We start from the raw sequence: 27,122 nt of genomic DNA on the forward strand, positions 1-27,122 counted from the left end.
ATATATATATATATATAAAGTGAAGTGTGCAGAGATCCAGTACGGACTAGTGCAGTGCAGTCAATGTCATTTAGCCAGTGTCACTTGAGGGGGGGGGGGGCCTGAGGCATTGATCAGCCTGGCGGCTGAGGGGAAGAAGCTCAGTCTGTGTCGAGCTTTCACAGCCTTTGGGATCCTCAGCCTTCTCCCAGAGGGGAGCAGGGTGAAGAGGCTGTGACCGGGGTGGGATGGGTCGGCCATGATCTTTCTCGCCCTCTTCAGCGCCCTGGAGTCGTGCAGGGACCTGAGGGAGGGCAGGGGACAGCCGATCACCCTCTCCGCGGAGCGAATCACCCGCTGCAGCTTGGCAAGATCTTTTGCCGCTGCAGCAGGGAACCAGGAGATGATGGAGTGGGTGAGGATGGACTCAATGATGGCCGTGTAGAATTGGGCCATCATGGTCCTCGGCAGTTTATATTTCTTCAACTGCCGGAGGAAGAACATCCTCCCCTGGGCCTTCTTGAGCAGGCCCGTGATGTTGAGCTCCCACTTCAAATCCCGGGAGATGGTCATGCCGAGGAATCGGCATGACTCCACGGAGGTCACCTGAGTGCCTCCCAGTATGATGGGAGGGGGCAGGGCTGCTTTCTTCCTGAAATCCACTACCATCTCCACTGTCTTTTGAGCATTGAGCTCCAGGTTGTTGCAGCTGCACCAGCTCTGCAGCCTCTCGATCTCCCTCCTGTAGGCCGACTCGTCCCCCCTGGAGATGAGACCCACCAGGGTGGTGTCGTCAGCGAATTTCAGGAGTTTGACCGAGGGGTGTAGAGAGGCACAGCTGTTGGTGTACAGGGAGAACAGTAGTGGGGATAGAACGCAGCCCTGCGGGGAACCGGTGCTGGTGGACCTAGAGCTGGAAATGCTCTTCCCCAGCCTCACCCGCTGAGACCTGTTGGACAGGAAGTCGGTAATCCACCTGCGAGTGGAGGCCGGCACCTGCAGCAGGGATAGCTGGTGCTCCAGGATGGGTGGAAGGATGGTGTTGAAGGCCGAGCTGAAGTCCACATACAGGATCCTGACATAGTTGCCCGCGTAGTCCAGATGTTCCAGCGTGTAGTGCAGAGCCATGTTCACAGCATCCTCTGTGGATCTGTTGGCTCTGTACGCGAACTGCAGCGGGTCCAGCACAGGATCTGTGATGAGCTTCAGGTGGGCCAGGACAAAGCGCTCCAGGACCTTCATGACCACAGAGGTCAGGGCGACAGGTCTGTAGTCATTAAGGCCCGTGACCTTGGCCTTCTTGGGGACGGGGATGATGGTTGAGGCCTTGAAGCATGCTGGGACGTGACACAGCTCCAGCGATGCATTAAAAATGGTGGTAAACACCGGTGCGAGCTGGTCAGCGCAGTGCTTCAGGGCAGAGGGGGAGACAGAGTCCGGGCCGGCCGCCTTCCGGGGATTCTGACTGGAAAACAGCCGTTTCACCTCTCTCACACTGACAGAGACTGTCGGGACTGTTGGAATTGTGACACCTGGTAAACACCCTCCAACCATCCCAGATCTGGGAATAATGGTGCATCCATTCATCCCATTGAAGTGGGAAGTGGAACTAGGAAAAATGCAATGGAACAGAATTCCATGTAGGAAACTCAGGATTGGTCTCTAAACTCAGACTTTTCCCAGATGCCATTATTTGACATTTTAACATGGCAGCATACATTATAAACTGTTAACATTGATTCAATCTTCAGAAGACTGAAGCTAGATTCTTCTCGATACCAGTGTGGTAGCAGGATATTGTGCTCCGAGGTCGCTGTAAGTTACCCACTCAGCAGGCAAAACCCCTGGTGCTCTCCACTCAGCAGGCCAGGCCACCAGGAAAACCCCTGGTGCTCTCGATGGCCAGTCTGGGCCTGGTCAGCTATAGAAATCATTATTTAATAATCACAGCGTGACTTGATATTATGACAATGAGATATGCTTTCCCTACTGATATGGGATGTTGCCATAAACACTGCTCACTGACTAACTACTACTAACTAACTAACCGAGTGTTAAATACTATTAATATCCTCCCATCTAAATTGGCGGAGGTTGTGATTCCGATGAAAATAAAAGGGTTGAACTGTATTTCTCCCCCCTCCCATTTACCAACCGGGAAACACTGAGGCCCAGACTCAAGTGTTTATCTACAGGGTTACCCACAGTTCCTCATCGCTTGCGAGGATGCGTATATGCCAAATACAACGCAGTTCGGCGATTTGCGAATCTGATTGGCCACTTGCCCATTTCCGCATCGAACAGCCTGCAAAGCACCTGGCGTTCTATCGCCATGCTCTAAGACAAACTCTAACCATAACCAACTTCGAAAGAGTGCCTAAGCTTAACCGTCGAAAGAATCTATCGCCATGCTCTAAGACACACTCTAACCTTAACCAACTTCGAAAGAGCGCCTAAGCTTAACCAGTGTAGACACTTGCGGTCCCACGATTGGGCGTACATGTCACATGACCAGAAATTATTAGCCGAACTGCGTTGTATTTGGCATATAAGCTGCAAGGATAGGGGGCTAGTGCCTTGTTCAAGCAGTAGGAATGTCACCAGCACACATCTGATATCCCATCCTGTTGATTGATGCTTATACAACGGCATGCACATTTCTCGATTCTGATTTGCTGAAACAGTCAAGTTAGACATGGTCAGGCGTGTTCGAGATTGGCGAGGCGGACGCAGATCTGCGCAGGTTTTACTACGGCCTTGCCAAGTGCGTTGCATGACGGTTAGAATGTTGTCCGACTTGCTCTGGAAATCTGACTAGGCGAGCCGCGGAAATCTCACGGGAGTGAGCCACGCACAGCCTTCAGAGCGAGGCGCCACAGTACCTCTCCAGCGACTGCTCGACGCAAATGCATGATGGGAAACGACTTGCTATCTCTGCGCAAAGCGCCCATTGGCTCAGAAAAGTTTTCAGTCACCAGCCACAAGAGGAAGTTATGAGTCGTTTGATTGATTGAACCGATTGCAGAATGGGTACAATACAGTACGGGTCCCGTCTATCCCCTCTATCAGATAGATTTATTATTATTATTATTGGATACAGGAGTTTGGGTACCAAGAGCTTCTTCAAGTCGATTCTACAGACGGACTGTTTCTATCATCGGAATTAAATAATTATAATGATAATAAATACGACGAATAAATTACGTTTTGCATTTATAGTCATGACTCAATGAGCAATCTGAGCATTACCGCTCTATGTACAGTACTTCTCTAAGCCGTCTGGCTCACAGTTAACCGACTAGAATAGATTAACGAATTCCATATAAATCTATAGTTCATTAACGATGCAGCAGCTGATACTGTATACACACACTGGAGAATTATCCGACATTTTTCCCAATATGTTCATTATTATTATTCTTCATTATTTTTATACAACATTTATTGTATGCGTTAGTTATTATCTGGTGCCGCCTAGTAGACGCACTTTGGAACACGTATTGCGACTCTGAACAGGTAAGCTGTCTCTGCGCCGGCGCGTCGCGCTATTTAAGTGACACTCTTAGCCCTAGGCTGTAAAGCCCTCTACATGCTACAGCAACTTCAAAGCAACTGCAACACAACATCGACAAAGCAACGGTGTTGCAGACACTCTTCCTTTATGCTTCTGCAACATCGATGTGCAGCCTATGCAACATTGTACCCCGGATGTAGCTAGGTTCCGTGAAATTTCCCTTCTCAACCAACCCATTGATAACAAGCAGAAAAAGAAGCATTATTTTTACTTCCGGTCGGGGATTTCAAAATAAAAGAGCGACGTCTAAAAGCACCGTAAATACGTTTATTTTGTACATTATCTAACGTTAACACAAACCTAAACTAATCTAAAGTTAGTTTAGGTTCGTGTTAACGTTAGATAATGTACAAAATAAACGTATTTCCGGTGCTTTTAGACGTCGCTCTTTTATTTTGAAATCCCCCGACCGGAAGTATTTGTGATGTATTCTGCTTGTGTAACTTTAGGTTAGTTTTAACGTTAGCTAGCAGCAGGAATGGACGCCTTTGTGCAAATGCAGGCAGCTACAGGCACTTGAGGTCGAGGAAGAGCTGCTGAATTTAATCGGCAGGAGGAGAGAGAGCTCGTCAAAGCTGGATATATCCCTGTGGCTGTGGTTGTAGGCACGAAAATGCAGCTCGAACTACCTGTTATATTAAATTAATTGATTGCTGTTTAACAACTTGTCCGTGTCCAGTCCTTTCGAACTGCCCCACCGTTCATTGTAAACAATGATGCATGTAATTATATTAACGTTACTGTGTGTTGTTGTAGCTATGTTAATAAATTCTGAATGGCATTGACATTAGTTGGGTATGATAGAGCATTGAATAGCATCATCAACGCTAGCTGGCTGGCTACAACAATGGAGGATGGTATTCCTCGCTGCGGGACCAATATTATTCTATGACAGCCCCGCCCCCATTCACTACCAACCAATCACTGCTACGCAATATCAACGCAACGGTTGTTTAGGTTAGATTTTGGGGAGATGTACGCAACATCCTCGCAACACAGTCTACTAGACCCTCTGCAACAACTGCGTTGAAATCGCGCTGATGTTGTGTTGCAGTTGCTTTGAAGTTGCTGTAGCATGTAGAGGCCTTAAGGTGAAAAGCCCTGTGGGCGAACTCTGACTGGCCAACGGTACGTTGCATTGTATGCGCCGTTAATATCCGCATTTATCTTTGATTCATATATCTAGTTACTAATTAATGCCTTTTGTTTCCTTTCCTTTGTATAGGTAAATAATCTATCGACTCTGTATCATCTATCGACGACTAACAGTTGCTACTGACTACACGCTGACTAACGTCTGATTGACTACTGACTAACTACTGATTAAACGCCAACTACACTATCAAGTACTGGCGGTTGCTAATTGCAACCTAACTATCAACGAACTGTTATCATCGTCGACTTGGTTGAACATTACCAAATGCCATATCGACCTTTACTGACATTATCCACTAACGCTTGAATGCAAGCTGCTACTAACTATCAGCTACAAGCTAACCGCTTGATTAATTGGCCACCTGGTGATTATTGCAACAAGTAATAACTGGATGTTGGACATTGGAGTCCTAATAAACGAACATTCTTACAAAGTCCGAATTGTTTCATTGGTTTAATTATAAGTCATTCGCCCACACCCTTCCAAGGGGGACATCTAGTTGACTCATTGACTGAGACTGCTAGATAATTGGACAATTATTTACCGCACGCGCCCCGATACGAGACGGGACGGACGGTACGCAGAGGGAAGTGCCCGCGTGAGATACCATCTCAACGTCAAGGTGGAACCAGGACGGAGTGGATACACATGACGGGGCACATCGAGAGGACGCAGTCAGCTCAAGGGAAGTGATAACGTTGATATTGACTGCTTACTGGGTTGGAATCGCCGTATTCCGCCCACATGCTGGCTGCTTGAAGTGGTGGAGTCGCCGAATTTCATCCAATGCTAACTGCTAACACCGCTAGCCATCCAAATGCTAACTGCTAGCCACTAGCCAACCAATGCTAAATGCTAATGCTGTTAGCCAACCAATGCTAAACGCTATTAGCCAACCAATGCTAACACTGCTAGCCGCCAATGCTAACGCTGTTAGCCAACCAATGCTAACACTGCTAGCCGCCAATGCTAACGCTGTTAGCCAACCAATACTAACACTGCTAGCCGCCAATGCTGTTAGCCAACCAATGCTAACTCTGTTAGCCAACCAATGCTAACGCTGCTAGCCAACCAATGCTAATGCTGTTAGCCAACCAATGCTAACGCTGCTAGCCAACCAATGCTAATGCTGCTAGCCAACCAATGCGAACGCTGCTAGCCATCCAATGCTAGCTAAAGAACATTATCATTGACACACCTATGCCTTGGCTGTGCTCAACCTAGCAATTATATTGTTGCTTCAAACGCTGTGAACATTATCATTGACACACCTATGCCTTTGTTGTGTTGAACCTAGCAATTATATTATTGCTCCAAACGCCGTGAACATTATCATTGACACACCTATGCCTTTGCTGTGTTGAACCTAGCAATTATATTGTTGCTTCAAACGCTGTGAACATTATCATTGACACACCTATGCCTTTGTTGTGTTGAACCTAGCAATTATATTATTGCTCCAAACGCCGTGAACATTATCATTGACACACCTATGCCTTTGCTGTGTTGAACCTAGCAATTATATTGTTGCTTCAAACGCTGTGAACATTATCATTGACACACCTATGCCTTTGTTGTGTTGAACCTAGCAATTATATTATTGCTCCAAACGCCGTGAACATTATCATTGACACACCTATGCCTTTGCTGTGTTGAACCTAGCAATTATATTGTTGCTTCAAACGCTGTGAACATTATCATTGACACACCTATGCCTTTGTTGTGTTGAACCTAGCAATTATATTATTGCTCCAAACGCCGTGAACATTATCATTGACACACCTATGCCTTTGCTGTGTTGAACCTAGCAATTATATTATTGCTCCAAACGCCGTGAACATTATCATTGACACACCTATGCCTTTGCTGTGTTGAACCTAGCAATTATATTATTGCTCCAAACGCCGTGAACATTATCATTGACACACCTATGCCTTTGCTGTGTTGAACCTAGCAATTATATTATTGCTCCAAACGCCGTGAACATTATCATTGACACACCTATGCCTTTGCTGTGTTGAACCCAGCAATTATATTATTGCTCCAAACGGCGTGAACATTATCTTTGACACACTCATGCCTTGGCTGTGCTGAAGAGCAGTTGTATTGTCGCTCCAAACGCTGTGAACATTATCTTTGAAACACCTATGCCTTGGCTATGCTTCAAAGTACCACTACGCATAGTAACTTTGAATCACCTCTTCATGCCGTGAACGGTACTATTGATGAACTGACCTAAAGTAACTATGTTTCATCCGACCGGTTTCGAATTGCTCTTCACGTCGTGAACTGTACTATTAATGAATTAACCAAAAGCTGTAGGGGTGCTCACCAACTCTATCCTACTTGCTCACTCACATTGTGGACTGTACCTCAGGTTTCAAGTGAGTTAAGCAAAACTACGTTGACCCACCATACGGTCCCGTCACTAACCCCTGCTGGGGACAGTGTCATTGTAATCACACTGCTACACGCCAACTGTACAAACTGTGCTTCTGACTGTTAACCCCATTGTTTACTACTGCCTGCGACCAGTGACTCAGCCGCAAAAGGAGCTCCAGTTGGGGCAACGGCTGACTGGGACAAGATGGAGGGTGTAGATGTTGTAGAGCTAAAGAAGAGGCGTACTGCGGCGCAAACAGCTTTCACAAGGAGAGCCAACCAGGTAGCTGACAATGTTGACACCGCATCGCCAGCGGAGCTCGTCAACGACAGGAAAGCTCTTCAAATAGAGTTTGCGAAGCTCGTTGACACGACAGGGGACTATGTTGGAGCATTGGAGGAGGCCGACGGAACCGCACATGCTACCGTGATAGCCGACGCCACAGCAAAGAAAGACGCGAGCAAGCAGAGGAAAGCGGCACTGGAGAAGAAGATCTTCTCTGAGGTATGGTCCCGCTTCGTTCAACCAAAGTTAGGCCCCCTTGAAGTGGAGTTCGAGGAGGCCTTGGAAGAGACCAAGAGACTCAGCACCCAATGGGCACCCAAAGACAAGAGAGCGTTGGAGGGAAACAAATTGGAGAGGAGACTCAACGCCTTCGAACAAATGGTGAGAGAGTGGAGATACCTTCTTCCAACTCCCAACATATCTGAATTGGAGAAGCGGTACAGGCACTTGGACAAGGAAAGAGCAGCACTAATGGACAGGTGGTCGACCCTCCTAGAGCCTGGTGGAAAGGGTGACATTGGAAGTGCTTATGAGGATGAAGAGGAGGAAAGGACACACAACATTGAAAGGGGCGGTGACATGACCAGCCCACTTGATATTGCAAACGATGTTCTGCAACTTGCCGCCGAAGTTAAACCTTCCCCGTCCACCAACGGCAAAAGTGTGGTCCTTCACATCCACTCGTCATCTCCTCAGCTTGACAGCAGTCAAACAGAGGGCACTTACAAGGACTCTCCCTCACCTTTCGGGAGCCACGAGGAGGCCTCTAACGCCACCCATCTCCAGCTTGGAGAAAAGACCACAAGAAGTGGGCCTCACGAGTATATCGACAGGAGTTCGCTCCCACGGGTAAGACAACCCGGCAGCGAAGCCTATTTTAACCATCGCGCTAACCTCACTATCATGCCTCAGTCACGAGGTGACCACGCCACGCCACCAGGTGATGAGGGCGCAACGCGGGAAGGTCTCGCTCACCACAGAGACCACCAGGGGGCCCGACCAAAGATAAAGCTCGCCGCCATCAATCTGCCCAAATTCTGTGGCGACAGAAGGACCTATTGGCGCTGGGAGGATAACTGGGAGGACCTCCAGGCTTTAGCCGAACCATCAGGATTGCCTGTATGCAAATTATATCACCTGCTTGACAGCGTAGAAGAGCCACTGAGAAAGAAACTCGGGCTGGATCGCTGCAGAACAGCGGACAATGTTTTCAGGCTCCTGGACAACCGCTTTGGAGACAGGAGCACAACCGCAAGTCTGATCCTCAAATGTCTGGAAGAAGTGCCTCCAGTACGGAGTAACCAGCCTAGGCCAATGATCGACCTGGTCCAGGCAGTGGAAACTGCACTGTACGACTTAAAAGACCTTGGGATGGAGGACGTGATCAAAAACCACCTAACTGTCGCCGCCATAGAGAGAAAACTGCCTATAGGCATGAGAGAGAAGTGGATCTCCTATGAGCGTGACCCCGCGAATGGCGTCACGCCCGCAAGTTACTTCGATAGACTCTTGTCATTTCTGAAAGGACAGGAAAGGATCCTCTAGAGGCTAGCACAGTTGGAGATCGGAGCCACCCACGCTGGCGACAAACCAACCCAGCGTGAAAGGCTGAACGACAGGGGAGGTGATAGACGGTCATTTACCAGAACGACAGCGAGCGAAGTAAGAAGAGAGCCCCAGAGGGACTCGTGCACCATGTGTGGAGAGGAAGCACATGGAAAGAGACTTTACTTCTGCCCGGCCTTCAAGAAGGCTAAACTGTTTGAGAAACGAGCCCAGGTGAAGAAAGCTGGAGCATGCGCCAAATGCCTCGCTTATCACGGGGCCAACGGCCTGTGCGAGAAGAGATTCCTCTATAAGAAGGACGAGTGCGTGAAGGGGGGCGGCCCTGTCAACCATCATTTTCTCCTCTGCTCCAAGACACAAAGCAGGAACGAAACAACCAATGAGCCCGGCGCTCGTAAAGGGCTCCGAGGCTTTATGACTGAGCAGGAGAAGGTTGTCACAGAGTTGAAGTTGTCGACGCTCCAAATGGAAGTATTCAAGAAAGCCTTCACGAACAAAGCAACCTCCCAAGTGTACGCCAGCAAGAGCCTGTTGGACAAAAGCGGCATAAAAGAATACCCAGTCCTCATGATGCTCATGGATGTCACAACAAGGGGAGGAGACTGTGTTGGAGCGTTGATGGACCTCGCCTCCGACACCAACTATATCACTCACAGAGCCGCCAAGAGCTGAGACCATTGATCTGCTCATTAGCACCCGTGAAGGTCGCTTGGCCCCACAAAGAATGGAGAGAGCCGGTGATCTGGTGCTATGGGACGGCCCACTGGGCAAAACTGTGAGCGGTGCGCATCCGGACCTCTTCGAAGAAGTAAAAATGACCACGCGTCATTCATTGACCCACTTTGCACGCTCCATGGGAACAACTGTCGTGAGAGAATGCAAACACCTCGCGGTGGACTTAACCAGGAGGAGAAGCATAAAAGAAGCAGTAACTGCCGCAAGCAACAAGGAAGTCTTCAACTGGCTGAAATGGGACAGCATCGGAGCAGCCTGTGACCCTGTCTGTGGGGGATGTCGCTGCGGTAACTGTCCTCCTGGAGGAAAGGAGATGACACTGGCTGACGAGAGGGAGCTAGAGACCATCAAGGCTGGCTTGACCTTCAAGGAGAAAGACTCGCACTGTGGGAACTCCCACTGGGATGCAAAGTACCCCTGGAAGGAACAACCAGCATCTCTCCCTAACAATCGGCGAGCTGTGGAGTCAACCTTCCTCAGGACGGAGAAGCGCCTTGAGAAAGATCCCTCATGGAAAGTCGCCTATACCAGGCAAATCCACGAAATGGTGGAGAGAGGAGCTGCCGTGAAACTAACTAGGTCTATGATGGACCAATGGAAATAAGCAGTATGGTATGTGAGTCACTTGACCGCACCGAACCCACACTCCGTCACCACTCCAGTACGCATCGTCTGGGACAGCAGCCAAGAGTACAGAGGTGTAAGCATGAACAATATCCTACTGAAAGGTCCTGATGTGCTGAACCCAATCCGAGCGGTACTCCTCAGATTCCGGGAAGGAGAACATGCAGCCATTGGTGACATCAAAAAGATGTACAATTCAGTGTGGCTAGAAGAGGAGGAGGTTCATGTACACCGCTTTCTGTGGAGAGACTCACCGCAAGACGAGATAGAAGATTACGCCATCATCAGGGTGAATATGGGAGACAAGCCGGCCGGATGTATTGCCCAAGTTGCTATGCGAGAGACCGCATACCTCCCTCAGTTCTCCCATCTAACTGATGAAAGATCTGTCATCGTGGACAACAGCTACGTGGACGATCTCCTCGTGTCGCACAATGACTCACACAGACTGGAAGAGATCCTGAAAGGGGTCGAAGTCATCTTGAAGGCAGGCGGCTTCCACCTCAAACCCTGGGTCCGATCTGGTCACAGTGGGAGGCATGACGCCCCGGAGACCAAGCCAGAGACACTAGTTCTACCGAACCAACTCAAGGAAGAAGATAACAAGGCTTTGGGAGTCGGCTACCTTGTTCATGAAGACAAGCTCTTCGTTATGGCATCCATCAACTTTTCCCGGAGGAGGCAGAAGATGAGGATGGAAGCAGATCTAGCCGAAGAAGATATCATAGAGAGGACGCCTAACCCTCTGACACGCCGAGTCCTACTCAGCCAAGTCGCAGGACTGTATGACCCGATTGGTCTCGCAACTCCACTCAAGCAGAAGGGAGTGATCCTAGTGAGAAGAGCATTCCAGGAGGCTGGAAAGATGACCAAGGACACTTGGGACCAGCCACTATCAGAGGAGCTCCGAGAGAAAGCGGTGGAGCTGTTCAAGGAATATGCTCGCCTGAGCCGCGTCACATTCCCAAGAAGTATCACGCCCGCCGGCTGGTTGGGCAAGCCATGGGGGATCACGTTCTCAGACTGGAGCTGTGATTCCTATGGCGCAGTACTATATCTACGGTGGGAGACGTCTGGGGGAGCAGTCACCCGGCTAGTGGAGTCAAAAGCGAAACTGGCCCCTCTTGACCTTAGAGGTGACCCAGTAAAGGCGGAAATCTGTGGGGCGGTGTTTGCATCCCGCCTAAAGAAGTACGTACTTAAACATGGAAGAATCAAAATCGACAGATGGTTCCACTTCGTCGACAGTCAGACAGTGCTAGGTGCCATCCAGAGAGAAAGCTATGGATTCCAAACATTCTTCGCGAATCGGGTCGGAGAGATCCAGAAGGCTGGTCCCGTCGCTGACTGGTGGTGGGTACCAGGAGAACGCAACATTGCTGACCTGGTCACAAGAGGCCGCTGCTCCCCAGAGCTACTCGGAGAGGACTCTGCTTGGCAATGCGGCCCTGATTTCCTCGCCTACCCCGAAGAGGAATGGCCAAAGAAATCAGCCTCAGAGGTAGCTACCGCTGCGAGAGACGCAGTAAGTAGGCTTCAAAGAAAGGCCTTCACAGTTGCTATCACAAGAGCGCAAGCAAAGACAATGCCTTCCCCTGCCAGCTCAGGGGAAGAAAAGATAACAGCCATGGAAGAAGAACCAGATATCACTATCTTGCCAAACAGAACCTCCGACAAACTTTGGGGTGGGGCTCTCGTAGGCCAGATAAACCCGAGGAGATACAGTTATCTTAAGACACTGCTGCGTCGTCGGCTTCACCCGAAGGGCACTAAAGTTCTGGGCGACAGTAAAAACCCGGAAGGCCCAGACGACAAAAGCACGTTTGCCAACCTGCACAATTGCTAAAGTGGGAGGCATTAACAGTGAACAAACTTCGAAGCGCATTCAAAGAACTATGCCTGGCCGCACAGGAAGGCCCGGAATTCCCCGTGACCACACTGGACAGACTTGTGGTCCACAAAGAGGAGGACTCCAAACTCTTACTGTGCCACGGCAGAGTTCAAGCCATGGCCAAAGAATGGCCTGGGGTGCCCTTACTTCCCTACAGGGAATGGGTCAGCATCCTCCTGGCAGAGGAAGCCCACAGGGCAAACCATGAGGGCATTGCAGGAACCCTCTTGCGCATGAGAGACAAAGCCTGGGTTGTGCAGGGGCCAAGAGTAGCCCGAAGTACGATTGACTCGTGTATACACTGCCGAAAGAACAAGGCAAAAATGTGCCATCAAATCATGAGCGAACTCCCCCCGGAGCGCACAGAGCCGGCCGCACCATTAGAGTATACCACATTGGACCTCTTTGGTCCCTACATGATCAAAGACTCAGTGAAAAAGAGGACAAGCAAGAAAGCCTGGGGCGTAGTTTTCTACTGCATGGCGTCCAGAGCGAAACATGCCGACATAGTGGAAGACCTCTCGACCGAAGGTTTCCTAAAAACGTTCCAACGCTTCACTGCATTGAGAGGCCATCCTAGGAAGCTCTGGTCCGATAAAGGAACTAATTTTGTGGGAGCAAAGCCAGCGCTGGAAGAACTTTACAAGTTCCTAGCGAATATCGACAATAACAAGGTACAGAAGAAAGCCACAGAGTCTGGAACAGATTGGACTTGGGTGTTCCACCCCGCTGACTCTCCTCATAGGAATGGCGCGGCTGAAGCAGCTGTGCGAGTATTGAACAGAGCACTAAGCAGCATAGGCGAAGAAGGGAGCCTTACGGCCCTGGAGTTCCAAACCCTCCTATACCTAGCTGCCAATCTATCAAATGAGAGGCCTATTGGCGCCAACGCTCAGCTTCGGGATGGCACCATTGAGGTCATCACCCCCAACACTCTCCTACTGGGACGTGCAAGGCCCCGTGGAGACCCCAGAGGTTTCGAGTCCGCTAGCTACCCCTTCGTCCGTCTGAGAGAAATCCAGATTGAAGTGGACAGGTTCTGGAAACGATGGAGCCAGCTGGCGGGACCAGAACTCTTCGTCCGGAAGCAGTGGCACATTCCCGCTAGGAATGTTGCTAAAGGAGACCTGGTCTGGCTTGCGGACCAGAACGCACTCAGAGGCCAGTTTCGACTGGGCCGAGTGATAAAGACTCACCCTGACCCGAAGGGTGTCATCAGAGACGTGGAAGTAAGGACTTGCCATAGCCTTCCTGTTACCGCCGGTCATCCCAAGCGTGATCGTCACGTCCTCCACAGGGACGTCAGGAGGTTGGTGGTACTTCTACCTTTTGAGGAACAATGACCAAAAAAGGACGTCGAAAGTCGCCTGTTTCTGGCACAGAGGACGTCGAAAGTCGCCTGTTTCTGGCGCAGAGGACGTCGAAAGTCGCCTGTTTCTGGCACAAAGGACGTCGAAAGTCGCCTGTTTCTGGCACAAAGGACGTCGAAAGTCGCCTGTTTCTGGCACAAGGAAGGACGTCGAAAGTCGCCTGTTTCTGGCACAAGGAAGGACGTCGAAAGTCGCCTGTTTCTGGCAGGATTGAGGACGTCAAGAATCATCCGTTGCCGACATACCCTGCGTAGTTTTCGCGGAAGCCGCTTGTGCTACCACCGTAAATGCGGCATAGTTTAATTCTTCGTGCCCCTGTAAAGAAATAATAATAATATAGACCGGGAACTCTTTGTATAGTTTGGATAGTTTTATGAGCCTGACGTTCAGAAAACTAAGTGGGAGGTGGAGAATTATCCGACATTTTTCCCAATATGTTCATTATTATTATTCTTCATTATTATCATAAGTAACATTTATTGTATGCGTTTATTGCATGCGTTAGTTATTATCTGGTGCCGCCTAGTGGACGAACTTTGGAACACGTATTGCGACTCTGGACAGGTAAGCTGTCTCTGCGCCGGCGCGTCGCGCTATTTAAGTGACACTCTTAGCCCTAGGCTGTAAGGTGAAAAGCCCTGTGGGCGAACTCTGACTGGCCAACAGTATGTTGCATTGTATGCACCGTTAATATCCGCATTTATCTTTGATTCATATATCTAGTTACTAATTAATGCCGTTTGTTTCCTTTCCTTTGTATAGGTAAATAATTTATCGACTCTGTATCGTCTATCGACGACTAACAGTTGCTACTGACTACACGCTGACTAACGTCTGATTGACTGCTGACTAACTACTGATTAAACGCCAACTACACTATCAAGTACTGGCGGTTGCTAATTGCAACCTAACTATCAACGAACTGTTATCATCGTCGACTTGGTTGAACATTACCAAATGCCATATCGACCTTTACTGACATTATCCACTAACGCTTGAATGCAAGCTGCTACTAACTATCAGCTACAAGCTAACCGCTTGATTAATTGGCCACTTGGTGATTATTGCAACAAGTAATAACTGGATGTTGGACATTGGAGTCCTAATAAACGAACATTCTTACAAAGTCCGAATTGTTTCATTGGTTTAATTATAAGTAATTCGCCCACACCCTTCCAAGGGGGACATCTAGTTGACTCATTGACTGAGACTGCTAGATAATTGGACACACACATACACTGCTGAATAATTCAGTTTTGCCTCAATATATACTGTATATATAATTCTATTTTGCCTCAATATACAGTATATATAATATATTGATGCAAAATAGAATTATTCAGCAGTGTGTGTGTTGTGTGTGTGTTGTGTGTGCGTGCGCATGCTGCGGTGGGAAGGAGCGTGCAACAAGATGGTATATAAATATGGTATATTAATACAGTCTAGTGTGCTGTGTGATGACAATACTTTTGAATATAATCTAATTGTGCATGCGGCCCTCATTATAATGAGCTGGACAGGTGTGTATGTGTGTGTGCGAACATGAACGCGATATCTGCCATGCAAGACTAGGCGAGCAGGCTGTCGTCAAATCTGAAATGTCCGACGTTCTGACTCCTCCCCCGGCTGCAAGCGTCTACTCTCGTCTACTTTCGAGGCAAGCCGAAATCAATCTCGAACACGCCTTCTCATATCCCACGCTCGTGATCCCAGAACCCGCCCACAACCGAATTACAATCACTCCGCCAGTGTGACTTTTTAGGAAAAACCAAGATGGCGGACAATAATCTTTACAAATGGATGTGTTGAAAGCGCCATAACGACTCATTCAAAAACGATTCTGTCACGTGGAATGTGTTAGTTTCTTACACAATGTTGGATTATGTAATTGGTGGGTCATGAGTCATTGTGGAACAAAATAAAAATCGTGCAAAGTCTGTTGTTAGATGCCATTCGTCAAAAGGACACTAATTTCACTGTTAATAAAATGTCCAATCAATCAATCAATCAAACCAATAACATGCTTTGAAGCAACCTATTCAAAATATAAACCTTTAAGAACAGCTTGATGAATGTGGCGGTGGCTTTTCTTATTGTTCTCTTAAGGTAAGCAAGAATATAAGAAAAATAATAAGAGAGTATTGTTGAATGAGGCCCAATGTGTTTTCCAGCTAATACCTCTCAGCTGGAACCTGCAAGAGGCATCTGTTTGCAAAATAATTCAGACGTAAGAAAAATTTAATAAAAAAACTTTTATTTGAGTGTGTTCAAACCTCTGTAACTCTTTTACAGTAGCACTCTTCCTGTTCAGAATGTTTCCTTTAAAAAGAGGCCATAATTCAACTACTCCTGATTTTTCTACCACCCACTACAAGGACCTCTGTCTGGGTACTAGTTCACTATGGACCTTACTGTGATTCCGGTACTGACAGAAGAGGAGTCTTGTCGTCTGTAGTAGCCGTCATGGATACGAGGCTTCACAAAGATGACGTAGGGTTTGAACTCAGCGGTGCGCAGTGTCTTCAGCGCCTGGAAGAACAGGGAGTCAGAAAACACTTTAATTAGCCAAATCCAACATGTGCAGGAGTTTGTCTCGGGTGAAAAAGACAACAGGACATTGCATACAGAGTTTTTGAGTGATGCAAGTCAATTCTGAAATTATGTTTTTCAAGTAACCTACTGTAGCTGCAATGGATTTTTTTTAGTTTTTTGAAATTTGCTTATTTGCCATCTACCCTGCCTGGAGTTAGACAAGCAGGTATACCATTTCCTTCTCTGTGCATGCATTAGGCTTAGGGAACAGCGGGAACAGCCTCAGTTTTAATGAAATGTTTAGAGCGGCTAGTGCTGAACTATATAAAAGGTCAGATTCCTACCTGTCTTGATCCCTGGCAGTTCGCCTACAAGAAAAATAGATCAGTAGATGATGCCTTTCCTTAGCTCTTAATCCTGTGTATGAACACTTAGATAAGAAAAACTCCTATGTTACAATGCTTTTTATCGATTATAGCTCTGCTTTTGATACGCTTATTCCATCTAATCTAATCCACAAACTTCAGTGTCTGGGTCTATGTGACGCTGTCTGTGAATGGATTCTTAGCTTTTAAATTTTGAGACCTCAAATAGTCAGGATTGGAAACAATATGTCTGATGAAATTGTTTTAAGTACTGGTTCGCCACAAGGCTGCATTCTCAGCCCTTTACTGTTCTCTCTCTGCACTCATGACTGTACTGCTTCCTATGATAACAATCTGATAGTAAAGTATGCTGATGATACCACGGTCATTGGGCGTATAAACTCAAACGACGAGTCTTTTTACAGATCAGAGGTGCAGAACCTAGTTAGGTGGAGTGAGACCAATAACCTCACCCTGAATGCTTCCAAAAAGAAGGAGCTAGTCATCGATTTTAGACATAGCAAGGTATCCCATCTCCCCATTACCATAAATGGCTCAGAGGTGGAGATGGTGAGCAGTTTTTAATTTCTTGGGGTCACTATTTAAAATGACCTGAGCTGGTACTCCAATACCAGAACCATTGTTAAAATGTCCCAGCAACGTCTTTTCTTTCTTAGGAAACTGAAAGAGTTCACAAATAACAGGGTGATTCTACACAACTTTTATCACTGTGTTATTGAGAGCGTTCTTACTTCCTCCTGTACTATATGGTTTGGTAACATTACAGACCAGGAGAAGAAATCTCTGAACAGAATTGTGCGTCTCGCACGCAAGACAATCGGGGTTAGCCTGCCAGCTCTAGAAGAGATCTATGGTGCTAGGCTGCTTTCCCGTGCCTCTGGCATTATCAACGACCCCTCTGGTCACCCAGCCGCAGGCCTCTTTGTCCCCCTCCCGTCGGGCAGACGCTACCGCTCTATCACATGCTCCACCTCTCGGTTTACAAAGAGTTTCTTCCCCAGTGCTGTGCGCAGCCTGAATAACTCCAAAGACTAGATTTGTATATTATCCTATTTTTGTTTTGGTGTGGTATTAGTCAGGTTGTGGAAGTGCTGTTTTTGTGTGTCTGTGCATCATGCACTTTGATTATATGCACTTTTACTGTAAATTGTGCCTCTATGCATTATGCACTTTACTATGATATGCACTTTTAGGGGATGTTGATATCAACTTTAGCATTTTTGTCCTTTTATACTGTCTGTGTTTTTACATATTTTCTTCTGTAATGTTTCTACTCTGCTCCTGTATTGGATTAGTTGTAGACACACAGTGTTTGCTCTGTACCTGTATTCCAATGTGGATTCGTCCATACATGGCAAATAAAATCTCGGACTCTGACTCTGAAAACGTTCCTGTAAACATGTTGTGACCTGTGTATTAACTGTATTTACCACGTGGAGAAATACAAAAAAAAATTGACATTTTCGTTTTCTAAGCAGATATATACTTGGAACTATATTTTGCCGAACCACTGCTGCCTGGGTGCAGTGATTTCATCACCTCAAAAGCCCCATTGTTTTTTGAAAAACTGTGCTTTTGAGGTGATGAAATCACTGCTCCCAGGCAGCAGTGGTTCGGCAAAATATAGTTCTGTATTTCGTGACTGTTGGGAACTAGGCTACACTGGCACACCTACTTTCAGTGAATGACGCTAAGCTAGCCTAACGGTGCGGCTGTTCCCTAAGCCTAATGCATGCACAGAGAAGAAAAGGGTATGTATCTGCTTGTCTAACTCCAGGGTAGATGGCAAATAAGCTAATTTCCCCAAAAGTTGGAGTGTTCCTTTAAGGCAACTAAATAGGCGGAAGAGTTACAAGAGTAAATTATTAATATATATATTTTTTATATTTTTTATTGGTAGAAAGAAAAGCTGTTGCTGCCAGGTTAGTTCAGACCACCTATGGTTTATATATATAAATATTATATATATATATAACATTGCATATATATTTTGCATATGCATATATTACATCTTACATCATGTTACATATAAGCAGTTGCTCCCTAACTCTGGCAGCATGATGGACGAGATACTGACCTCTGGCTGCACGTCCACCAGACACATCTTGTTTCGATCTAAAACACTGCGGATGGACTCCAGACTGGTACCGTACAGGTTTTCTTTATACTCCCCATACTCTATAAATCTGCAAAATTTATAATAATAATAAGTAATAACATGACCTAAAGTAATAATCTCAAACATTTTCATATACATAAATGTCTATTTTGCCACTCTCAAAATTGCCAATTGAAACAAACATTTGGTTCTTGTCACATACACATTCATTTGTGGCAGCCTACCTCAAACATGACCAAAACATTACAATAACACAAGGACCAGGATTTGAATCCAGCACTATTACACATGGAATTAATTTATTTTTCCTATCCCTCTGAGAGAGACACAGGAGACACTCTCAGAGAGCAGGGTCATCACCCCTGGGGCAGGTAAGGGTTCAGTGCCTTGCTCAAGGACACTTTGACAGGGATCGGCACATCAACTGTCACGGCGGGATGGAACCCACAACCCTCCAGTTTAGAGGACAGTGTTTATAACCACAGTGACGTCCTGATGTTTCATGACGTTTTTGTCTCGCATGCATTCATCTGCAGTAACTTGCCTCCATGTGTGGGAAACACTCAATATTATTATAATAATATTTCATCAACTCCTTGTATTTTTTAGTAGAACAGTAAGTGAATGATGTATGTGCTATATGTTATGGCTTTCATCATCACCACCACGTCCAACGTGAACACTTACTTGTTGCTGTGGATGTCTGCCTCAAAGGCCGTCTTGGGGACGAAGTGGTACTCTACCCCCTCTCTCTCGTGAGTCTTCCTGGGTCTTGTGGTGTCTGTGGAACCCAGCATTCACACCCAGATTTTATGTCTATACATTTTTTTTGTTAGTTTAATTTGTTTTTATTATTATTATTACTGGTAGATATGATGTACTTGAATTTTGATCATGCGCTTACTTTTTTTTAATTCATGATACGGACATAATTGTGAACGACTGTCTGTATATGTCTATTGGGTGGAGCCATGAATTTCCCCAAGGGGATGAATAAAGTAAGTAAGTAAGTAAGTAAGTAAGTAAGTAAGTAAGTAAGTAAGTAAGTAAGTAAGTAAGTAAGTAAGTAAGTAAGTAAGTAAGTAAGTAAGTAAGTAAGTAAGTAAGTAAGTAAGTAAGTAAGTAAGTAAGTAAGTAAGTAAGTAAGTAAGTAAGTAAGTAAGTAAGTAAGTAAGTGTGTGTGTGTGTGTGAAGTGTGTCTGTATGTCTGTCTGTCTGTCTGTCTGTCTGTCTGTCTGTCTGTCTGTCTGTCTGTCTGTCTGTCTGTCTCTCTCTCTCTCTCTCTCTCTCTCTCTCTCTCTCTCTCTCTCTCTATCTATCTATCTATCTATCTATCTATCTATCTATCTATCTATCTATCTATCTATCTATCTATCTATCTATCTATCTATCTATCTATCTATCTATCTATCTATCTATCTATCTATCTATCTATCTATCTATCTATCTATCTATCTATTTTAAGGTTCATACAAGAGAGAAGCTGGATATCCCACCTTCCTGAAAGTGTCTTGTAAAGATTTAGGTTACAGTTATTTTATGTTTTGTGTTTATCAATCTGTGGTCTATCACAGAGAAGCAAGCCTTGGGGCTAAAAACAGCTGCCTGTTTGTGTGTGTTTTCTTGTTGTTTTCTTTTCAATGTTTTTGCTAAGTTGTTAAAAGAAATGGAAATGACTAATACAAATATATATATATTATGCTCTATTATACAATGGCATGCACATTTATTGATTCTGATTGGCTGAAACAGTGAAGTTACCGGTTGTTATTTCGTATAACACACTCCACGTGACCCCAGAACCCGCCCACAACCGAATTACCGTAATTTTCGGACTATAAGGCGCGCCTTTTTCCCCATTTTTCGACCCTGCGGCTTATATAACGGTGCGGCTAATCTATGGATTTTTACAGCTAACGGCCACTAGGGGACCTCCTAAATCTATGGATTTTACAGGTTACAGTCCACCACCTTTAACTCTCACTCGCTCTTCTCTCACAGGCCCACAGCTGCTGCAGCAGTGCACGCCTTGCCCCTCCTCCTCCCCCTCACAGACCTATGTCAACAAACCCTTACGGCAAGAGTCGAGTGCATGAGCAGCTCAGAGCTCCTCTTTCAACATAACTGAAGCATTAAACAAAATGGCCCAGTCAACTATTCACTTTAGTTTAATACATGAGGCATTGTCTAATGTTATCTACCTGGCTAGCTACTTATAGCTCCTGATATCAACGTCTGATATCATCAGTTTGGCATTTGTTTTCGCAGGTGCTGGCTAACTAGCTATCATTCCGTGAGCTAACGTTAGTACCTAGCTAACGTTACTGTTTAAACAAAAATGTTAATAAATGGGAGCTTCCTCAAACAGCCATCTCTTTCCCGACAATCCCCTCTGTGCACGAACCCTTACATATGGTAATTAAACATTAAAACACCTGCGGCTTATAGTCCAGTGCGGCTTATATATGTACACATCATTCAATTTAGCTGCTGCGGCTTATATTCAGGTGCGCCTTATAGTCCGAAAATTACGGTACTTCTTTTTCCGAATGAATCCGCCGTTCGTCTTTTCCGAATGAAACCAAGATGGCGGACAATAATCTTTATGAATGGATGTATTGATTTCATCATAACGACTCATTCACAAAAGATACACTCACCTGGAATATGTTAGTTGTTTACACAATGTTGGATTATGTAAGTTTGTCATGACCCATTGTAAAACAAAATATAAATCGCGGGGGGAGGGGGGGGGGGGGGGGGGGGTTCTGAGGCTGAGTGCTCTCTGTGTCAGTGTCCGTCGCGCAAAAGCTGGCTGGCAGTCTCATTGAATAATATAAGTCTGTAAACTTACAGTATACAACAGGAGAAGCCGGAGAAGGAAAAAAGACATGCTGACATTGACGAAAACGAACTTATCATTGTACATTTTGATCTATGTACATGTACTGTATGATGTTACCCCGAATATGTAAAGCCGCGGGCACCGACACGATTTACACCAATCATTGTTTAAGAAGCACAGTGAAGTTACCGGTTGTTATTTGATTGATTGATTGAAAATTGTATTAACAAATTGCAGAATGGGTACAATACAGTACAACTCAATACACACAATTGTTAAGGGGATGCAGACCAGAGAAAGACTTTCGTCTTGTTTACATCAAGGTCCCCCATTTTCAATGCATCATAACATATATGACATACATGAAATACAGATAGACAGTACTGCTACATCTTGTTTAAGAAGCACAGTGAAGTCCTGTCTGGGACAGTTGTTACAATGTGAACAGTGGCCTGCTGCTGCCCTCTGGTGGGCACCGTCAGATAGTGCACACTATTATATATTTATGGCTAAATATGATTAATGTTATGTCCTTGTTCATGTTGTCTTTGGCTCTCCCTTCCCTTGTTTGATGTCGTCCTCCTGTCTGGTTGTTGTATTATGGTTATGCCTTTTGTGTCTAGTTTGGTGTATTCCTAGTATTTTCAGATTTGGCCTTTTTTGTATTATTGCCTGGCCTCGCCAGCTGTTATTCATTTCAATCAGGGTTAGTATTTATACCTGCTTGTTTCTGACTTCCTTGTGGCGTCATTGTCTCCGTTCTACCCCGGTATCCTGTAGTGTCTCTATCATTTGTGAAGCTCCCCGTCTGCCGTTTACCCTGTATTTCCCCGTGAGTTTGTTCCTGTCTATTCTAGTCCTGTTTTCCAGCTCTGTTGAGGTTTGTTTTTCCGTGTTTTACAGTTTGCTTTTGTTTGTCCTTGTAACGTGCTGTAGTGTACCGGCTTGCTCAGTAAATACCCTTCATTATATACTACTCCTTCGTCTCTGCCTCCTCTCTCTCGTTATCGTGGTTCCGCATTTGGGTTCTTCCCTCGCCACCCATCGTAACAACTGTCTATCTGTATGTCATGTATGTCTGTAAACTTGTGCATAATGGAGTGTGGCTCTATAGCAGTCATTTTATATGAAGTTTGTAGTTAGATGGCATGCTTTGTAGCAACCTCACTCTGCAAAAGGACACTGTCGCACAAAGCGATTTCACTAGATGTCCCGGACACAATGGAAGTATGGATATATTCGTAACGAATAATTTAAAAAAGATACAGTTAACTGGAATATGTTAGTTGTTTACACAATGTTGGATTATGTAATTGGTTTGTCATGACCCATTGTCAAAACAATAATACATTGCGGGATTTATATGAAGTTTTTTGTTAGATGGCATGCTGGCATGCTTTGAAGCAACCTCCCTCTGCTTCTAGACACGGAGGCAACTTTAAAAAAAATAATTGACCTACTTTTTCTGTGGATGGTTTTGTGAATAAATCTCCATTATGCTTCAATTACTGTGTTTATTCTATAGCAATACGGTTGGGTGAATTCGGCCATTGTATAAAAGACATTACATGCGCGTCGGGCCTAAAAACCACCCCTAGGCATGATCTAATTCGTATAACACACTCCTGCATGATGTAATGCTTAATTTCCTACTCATCAATGGTGTCGACCGACAAGAGTCTGTTCTCAGCACAATCCATGCTGTGCTTCATACCGGACACCCAGCTCCTCCTTAAGACACAGAACTAATGTCAAATCAATGGGCTCACTGTAAAAAGTACTTAAACATACAAAAAATTCAACCCAAAGTAAACTTTTTGCACGGACTGAAGAGTGGTATTTTTTCCATTAGTTTTGTGGCCAACTAGACACGGCATGGATTGTGCTTGGTAAGCAGGACATGAGGCAAGGGGTCAAACATTCTTAACTCTTTAATAACTAATAACTTTTTAGATAAGGAGATTTGAAACAAACTATTATGAACATTTCTATGACATTTACAAAACCTTTTTGATTATGTATTCTTCCCCCATACATTTTCCAGGTGTGTAACGTTTCTCTCCAGGCCATGTGTCCTGCGTTGGTATCGGTGTGTGTGTGGTGTGTGTGTGTGTGTGTGTGTGTGTGTGTGTGTGTGTGTGTGTGTGTGTGTGTGTGTGTGTGTGTGTGTGTGTGTGTGTGTGTGTGTGTGTGTGTGTGTGTGTGTGTGTGTGTGTGTGTGTGTGTGTGTGTGTGTGTGTGTGAGAGAAGGAGAGGACTCACGAGGCACGGCCACTCCGTATCGCCGAGGGTTCTCAGTGATCACCTTCTGTTTCAACTCATTGATCCTGGCCCCCAGAGACCCTGTGACCACAGAGACAATGACACACGTCAGGTTGACCAGTGGAAATAGAGCCTCACAGAGACGACACATGGCAGGTTGACCAGTGGAAATAGAGCCTCACAGAGACAGTGTCAGGTTGACCAGTGGAAATAGAGCCTCACAGAGACGACACATGGCAGGTTGACCAGTGGAAATAGAGCCTCACAGAGACAGTGTCAGGTTGACCAGTGGAAATAGAGCCTCACAGAACAACCAGCATGGATTCAAGTGCAAGTCTACTGTACATAATAGGGGTGGGATGAAATAATTGATTTATGTAATAATACAAGAATAGATTTTGTGGGTGTTTTGAGTGTTATTTTTCCTGGCATTCTGTATTCATTTAAAACTAACAATAACCGAAGTACATCCTCTTGACTCAGTTTTCCAGCATGAAGTGTACTGTAATAATAGCAGGCCTACATGAGAGGCATGCAGTGAATTGGTCTAAGAAATTATTACAATGACAATGTGCTGAATGAGACTGAAATATCGAAAACAACACAACAATTGTGATGCATCGAGAATAGTTTATTAATTGAATCGTAGCCTTAAAAACTGTAAAAAAAAAAAAATGCGCTGCAGTGTAACGCAGCCGTCCCGGGTTCGACCCCCGGACCCGGACACCTTTGCTGCATGTCCTCCCCCCATATCTCCTCCCAACTTTCCTCTCTGCCGGGCCTATCCGAAATAAAGCAATAAAATGTCAAAAAAAATATCGTAAACAAAGGGAATCGTGAGGCTCCTGGTAATTCCCAACCCCTAATACACAAGTAAGCATACAGTATATAATTAAGTCTATAATGCAGCATAGAGCACCTTCTGTTTCTTGTTTTTTTAAGCCTACTCTACATTTTAATACCCATTACAAAGCTAAACATAACCCATGCGGGGCATACCTATCAACACGACGAGGCGTGGCCTCTCACGGGGGCGTGGCCTGTACCGCGTCACTTCCTCGTAGATCAGGAAGTCCGCCTGCGTGGCGTCTGGGGTGCGAGGCTCACCCGGTGAACCCTGGCGATCCTTCCTGAGGCGGAAGCTTCTGCGAAGACCGGCTGCCATCAAAGACAGACGGAGGGACAGAAGAGTGAGAGGGACAGACAGAAGACACGTCTCTCACACGACCTTGAAATAGAATTCCACTGTACAATAGGTAACTACAATTTACGAGTGTGAGGAAACTGAAAATACTCTCAATATCAATTTTTTTTTATTATTCTTTTGGGCCTCCCTGAGAAAAAAAATATCAAACGACGACTTGACATCATTATGACATGATCTGAGACAGAAAAGCCAAATTAAAACCACAGACACACATTGAATGACACCAAGAGAAGTCAGTAACGGTACCTGAGTAAAAATCCCATGAGAAAGCATGGCCACAGGAGCCAGCGGCCGCCTTACTCTTGGAAGAAACTATAACTAGGTATTAGACCATTTTCTTTTTACAACCAGTCCAATAATATATTATCTCAACAGCAGCACAGACACAGCAGAGCCATGCGCTAGATAGCCGTGTTTTAACAATGCAAGAACCTCTTTGCCAGACAGAAAAGTACCGGTAGCGTGTTAGCGATGATGTCGTCGTAAAGCAAACCACAAACAACTTGCAGAAAGCTCAATGGTTATAATGCACAAGAGCCTGCAAGAGCCATGAGCACGCTTGATGTGTTAAAGAGTGCTAAGCTTTTGTATCAAGCTGCAAAAACAAATCAAAAACAAATCCACAGCGCATTGCCATTTCAATCACATTTATGATCCATTCCTGACCATTTCCAATTAAACTGTTTAGAGGGTAACTATTAAGCCACAGAATGCCACAAGAATCCCTCATGGCCATGAAGAGCAGCAGGGACAGACAGTAATGAGACTCATCGCCTGGGCTTCAAAACCAGCAGTGTGAGTGTTTGTTTGGTGTCGGCTGTGGGAGAACAGTCTCTCCACTGTCAGTTTATTTTTTGATACCTCAAATCCAGACAGGAGTGATTAACACAAAGTGCACACATCAGCAAATCAGCAATTCCAACAACCCTACGGTTCAGTCAGTGCATCATCACCCCCCCCCCCCCCCCCCACGAGGGATGCCAAGGACGTGTTAGTATGATGCAAGAGTTTAGCTGAGGGAAGGGAGCCTTGCGGTGGGGAATCAGGCCTCCTCACCTATATCCTGTCCACTCAGAGAGCCCTCACTGTCACAGTCTTCTGTAGAGGGAGGCAAGCAGGGAGGGTGAGAGGAGGAGTTAAGTTGGGGGGGGGGGGGTAGGAAGTTTCAACAGAGCAGGCAGGTACAGTGCTGTTACTGTAAAGGTTGTGGGTGCAAAGTATGAAGTTAAAGGATCATTCTGCTTCTTTGCGACGTAGACCATAATATTTGTTTATTTGACCCAATGGACTGAATTGAGAGTTTGAATTGAGAGCTATGAGAGTTTAGTGAACTCAAGTGCCTTAAAACACAACTTACTCTGGGGTGGTCCGAATAACACGATTTTAGTCAGAATCGACCGCGGTGAGGGCCAAATTAACAGGTCAGAAATATAGTCTAGACCAAGCAAAATAATCCTTTTAGGGATTGGTTAACGATGGAGCTGCACAATATCTCACTGCTTTCAAAGTATTGCAATACCAAACCAAATTAAGTACCATTTTTGTATCGTTAGCGTTGAGATATATATTCCTCCTCCTACCTCCGGTCAACGGTCCCATCTACAGACCCTCAAGCATCTGCAGGCTGCCTGAGACCCACTGCTATGCAGGCTCCTGGGGGGTCATCAAAGAGAAGCAGGCTATTCTCTGTCCTCGCTCCACAATGGTGGAATTAAGTTAGTTCCCACCAGTCAGGACAGCTGAAACCAGCACAATTTTCCTCTGTTGACTAAAAACACACCTCCTCAATCAATATCTGAAATAATAAAAAAAAAGCACACTAAAGAACAAACACTAACCTTCTTACTGTCTTTTACTATTATGTACTTTACTATTATGTCCAAGGCCAGATTAAGACTTCAGCGGCCCCTGGGCCAGATTCTTGTGGAGGCCCCCCCCACACACACATACACGTGCACGCACGCACAGTGGTGTTTTTATATGTCACTTTAAAAAATATATAGAATATTTAGAAGTGGTGGGCTCTGAGGGCCAAGCTAAAAGGACTTTGATCACCCCTGCCCACTTTGACAACCTAGGATGGCTTAGAGTAGACGACAGAGTACAGCAACTTGCAATGGGCCTGGTCTACAAGATACACTACACGACCAAGGTACCCATGTACATGTCAAAATACTTCCCAAAGGTCAGTGAATACCACGATCACAA

General features: G+C 45.6%; 1 protein-coding gene across 1 annotated transcript in view; it reads right to left on the bottom strand.

Annotated features, from left to right (window-relative positions):
- The window catches only part of LOC311236000 (MAGUK p55 subfamily member 3-like), a gene marked incomplete at both ends in the record, with an annotated part of 131,125 nt that overhangs the window by 706 nt on the left and 103,297 nt on the right, over nt 1-27,122 (bottom strand). Inside the window, 6 exons of the mRNA XM_084323566.1 lie at nt 15,976-16,092; nt 18,559-18,667; nt 19,288-19,381; nt 23,708-23,788; nt 24,707-24,865; nt 25,971-26,012. Of these exons, the coding sequence (XP_084179692.1) occupies nt 15,976-16,092; nt 18,559-18,667; nt 19,288-19,381; nt 23,708-23,788; nt 24,707-24,865; nt 25,971-26,012 (602 nt within the window). The remainder of the gene's footprint in view (nt 1-15,975; nt 16,093-18,558; nt 18,668-19,287; nt 19,382-23,707; nt 23,789-24,706; nt 24,866-25,970; nt 26,013-27,122) is intronic.

This window comes from Notolepis coatsorum (genome assembly GCF_963971535.1).
Source record: "Notolepis coatsorum genome assembly, chromosome: 10".
Lineage (NCBI taxonomy): Eukaryota > Metazoa > Chordata > Actinopteri > Aulopiformes > Paralepididae > Notolepis > Notolepis coatsorum.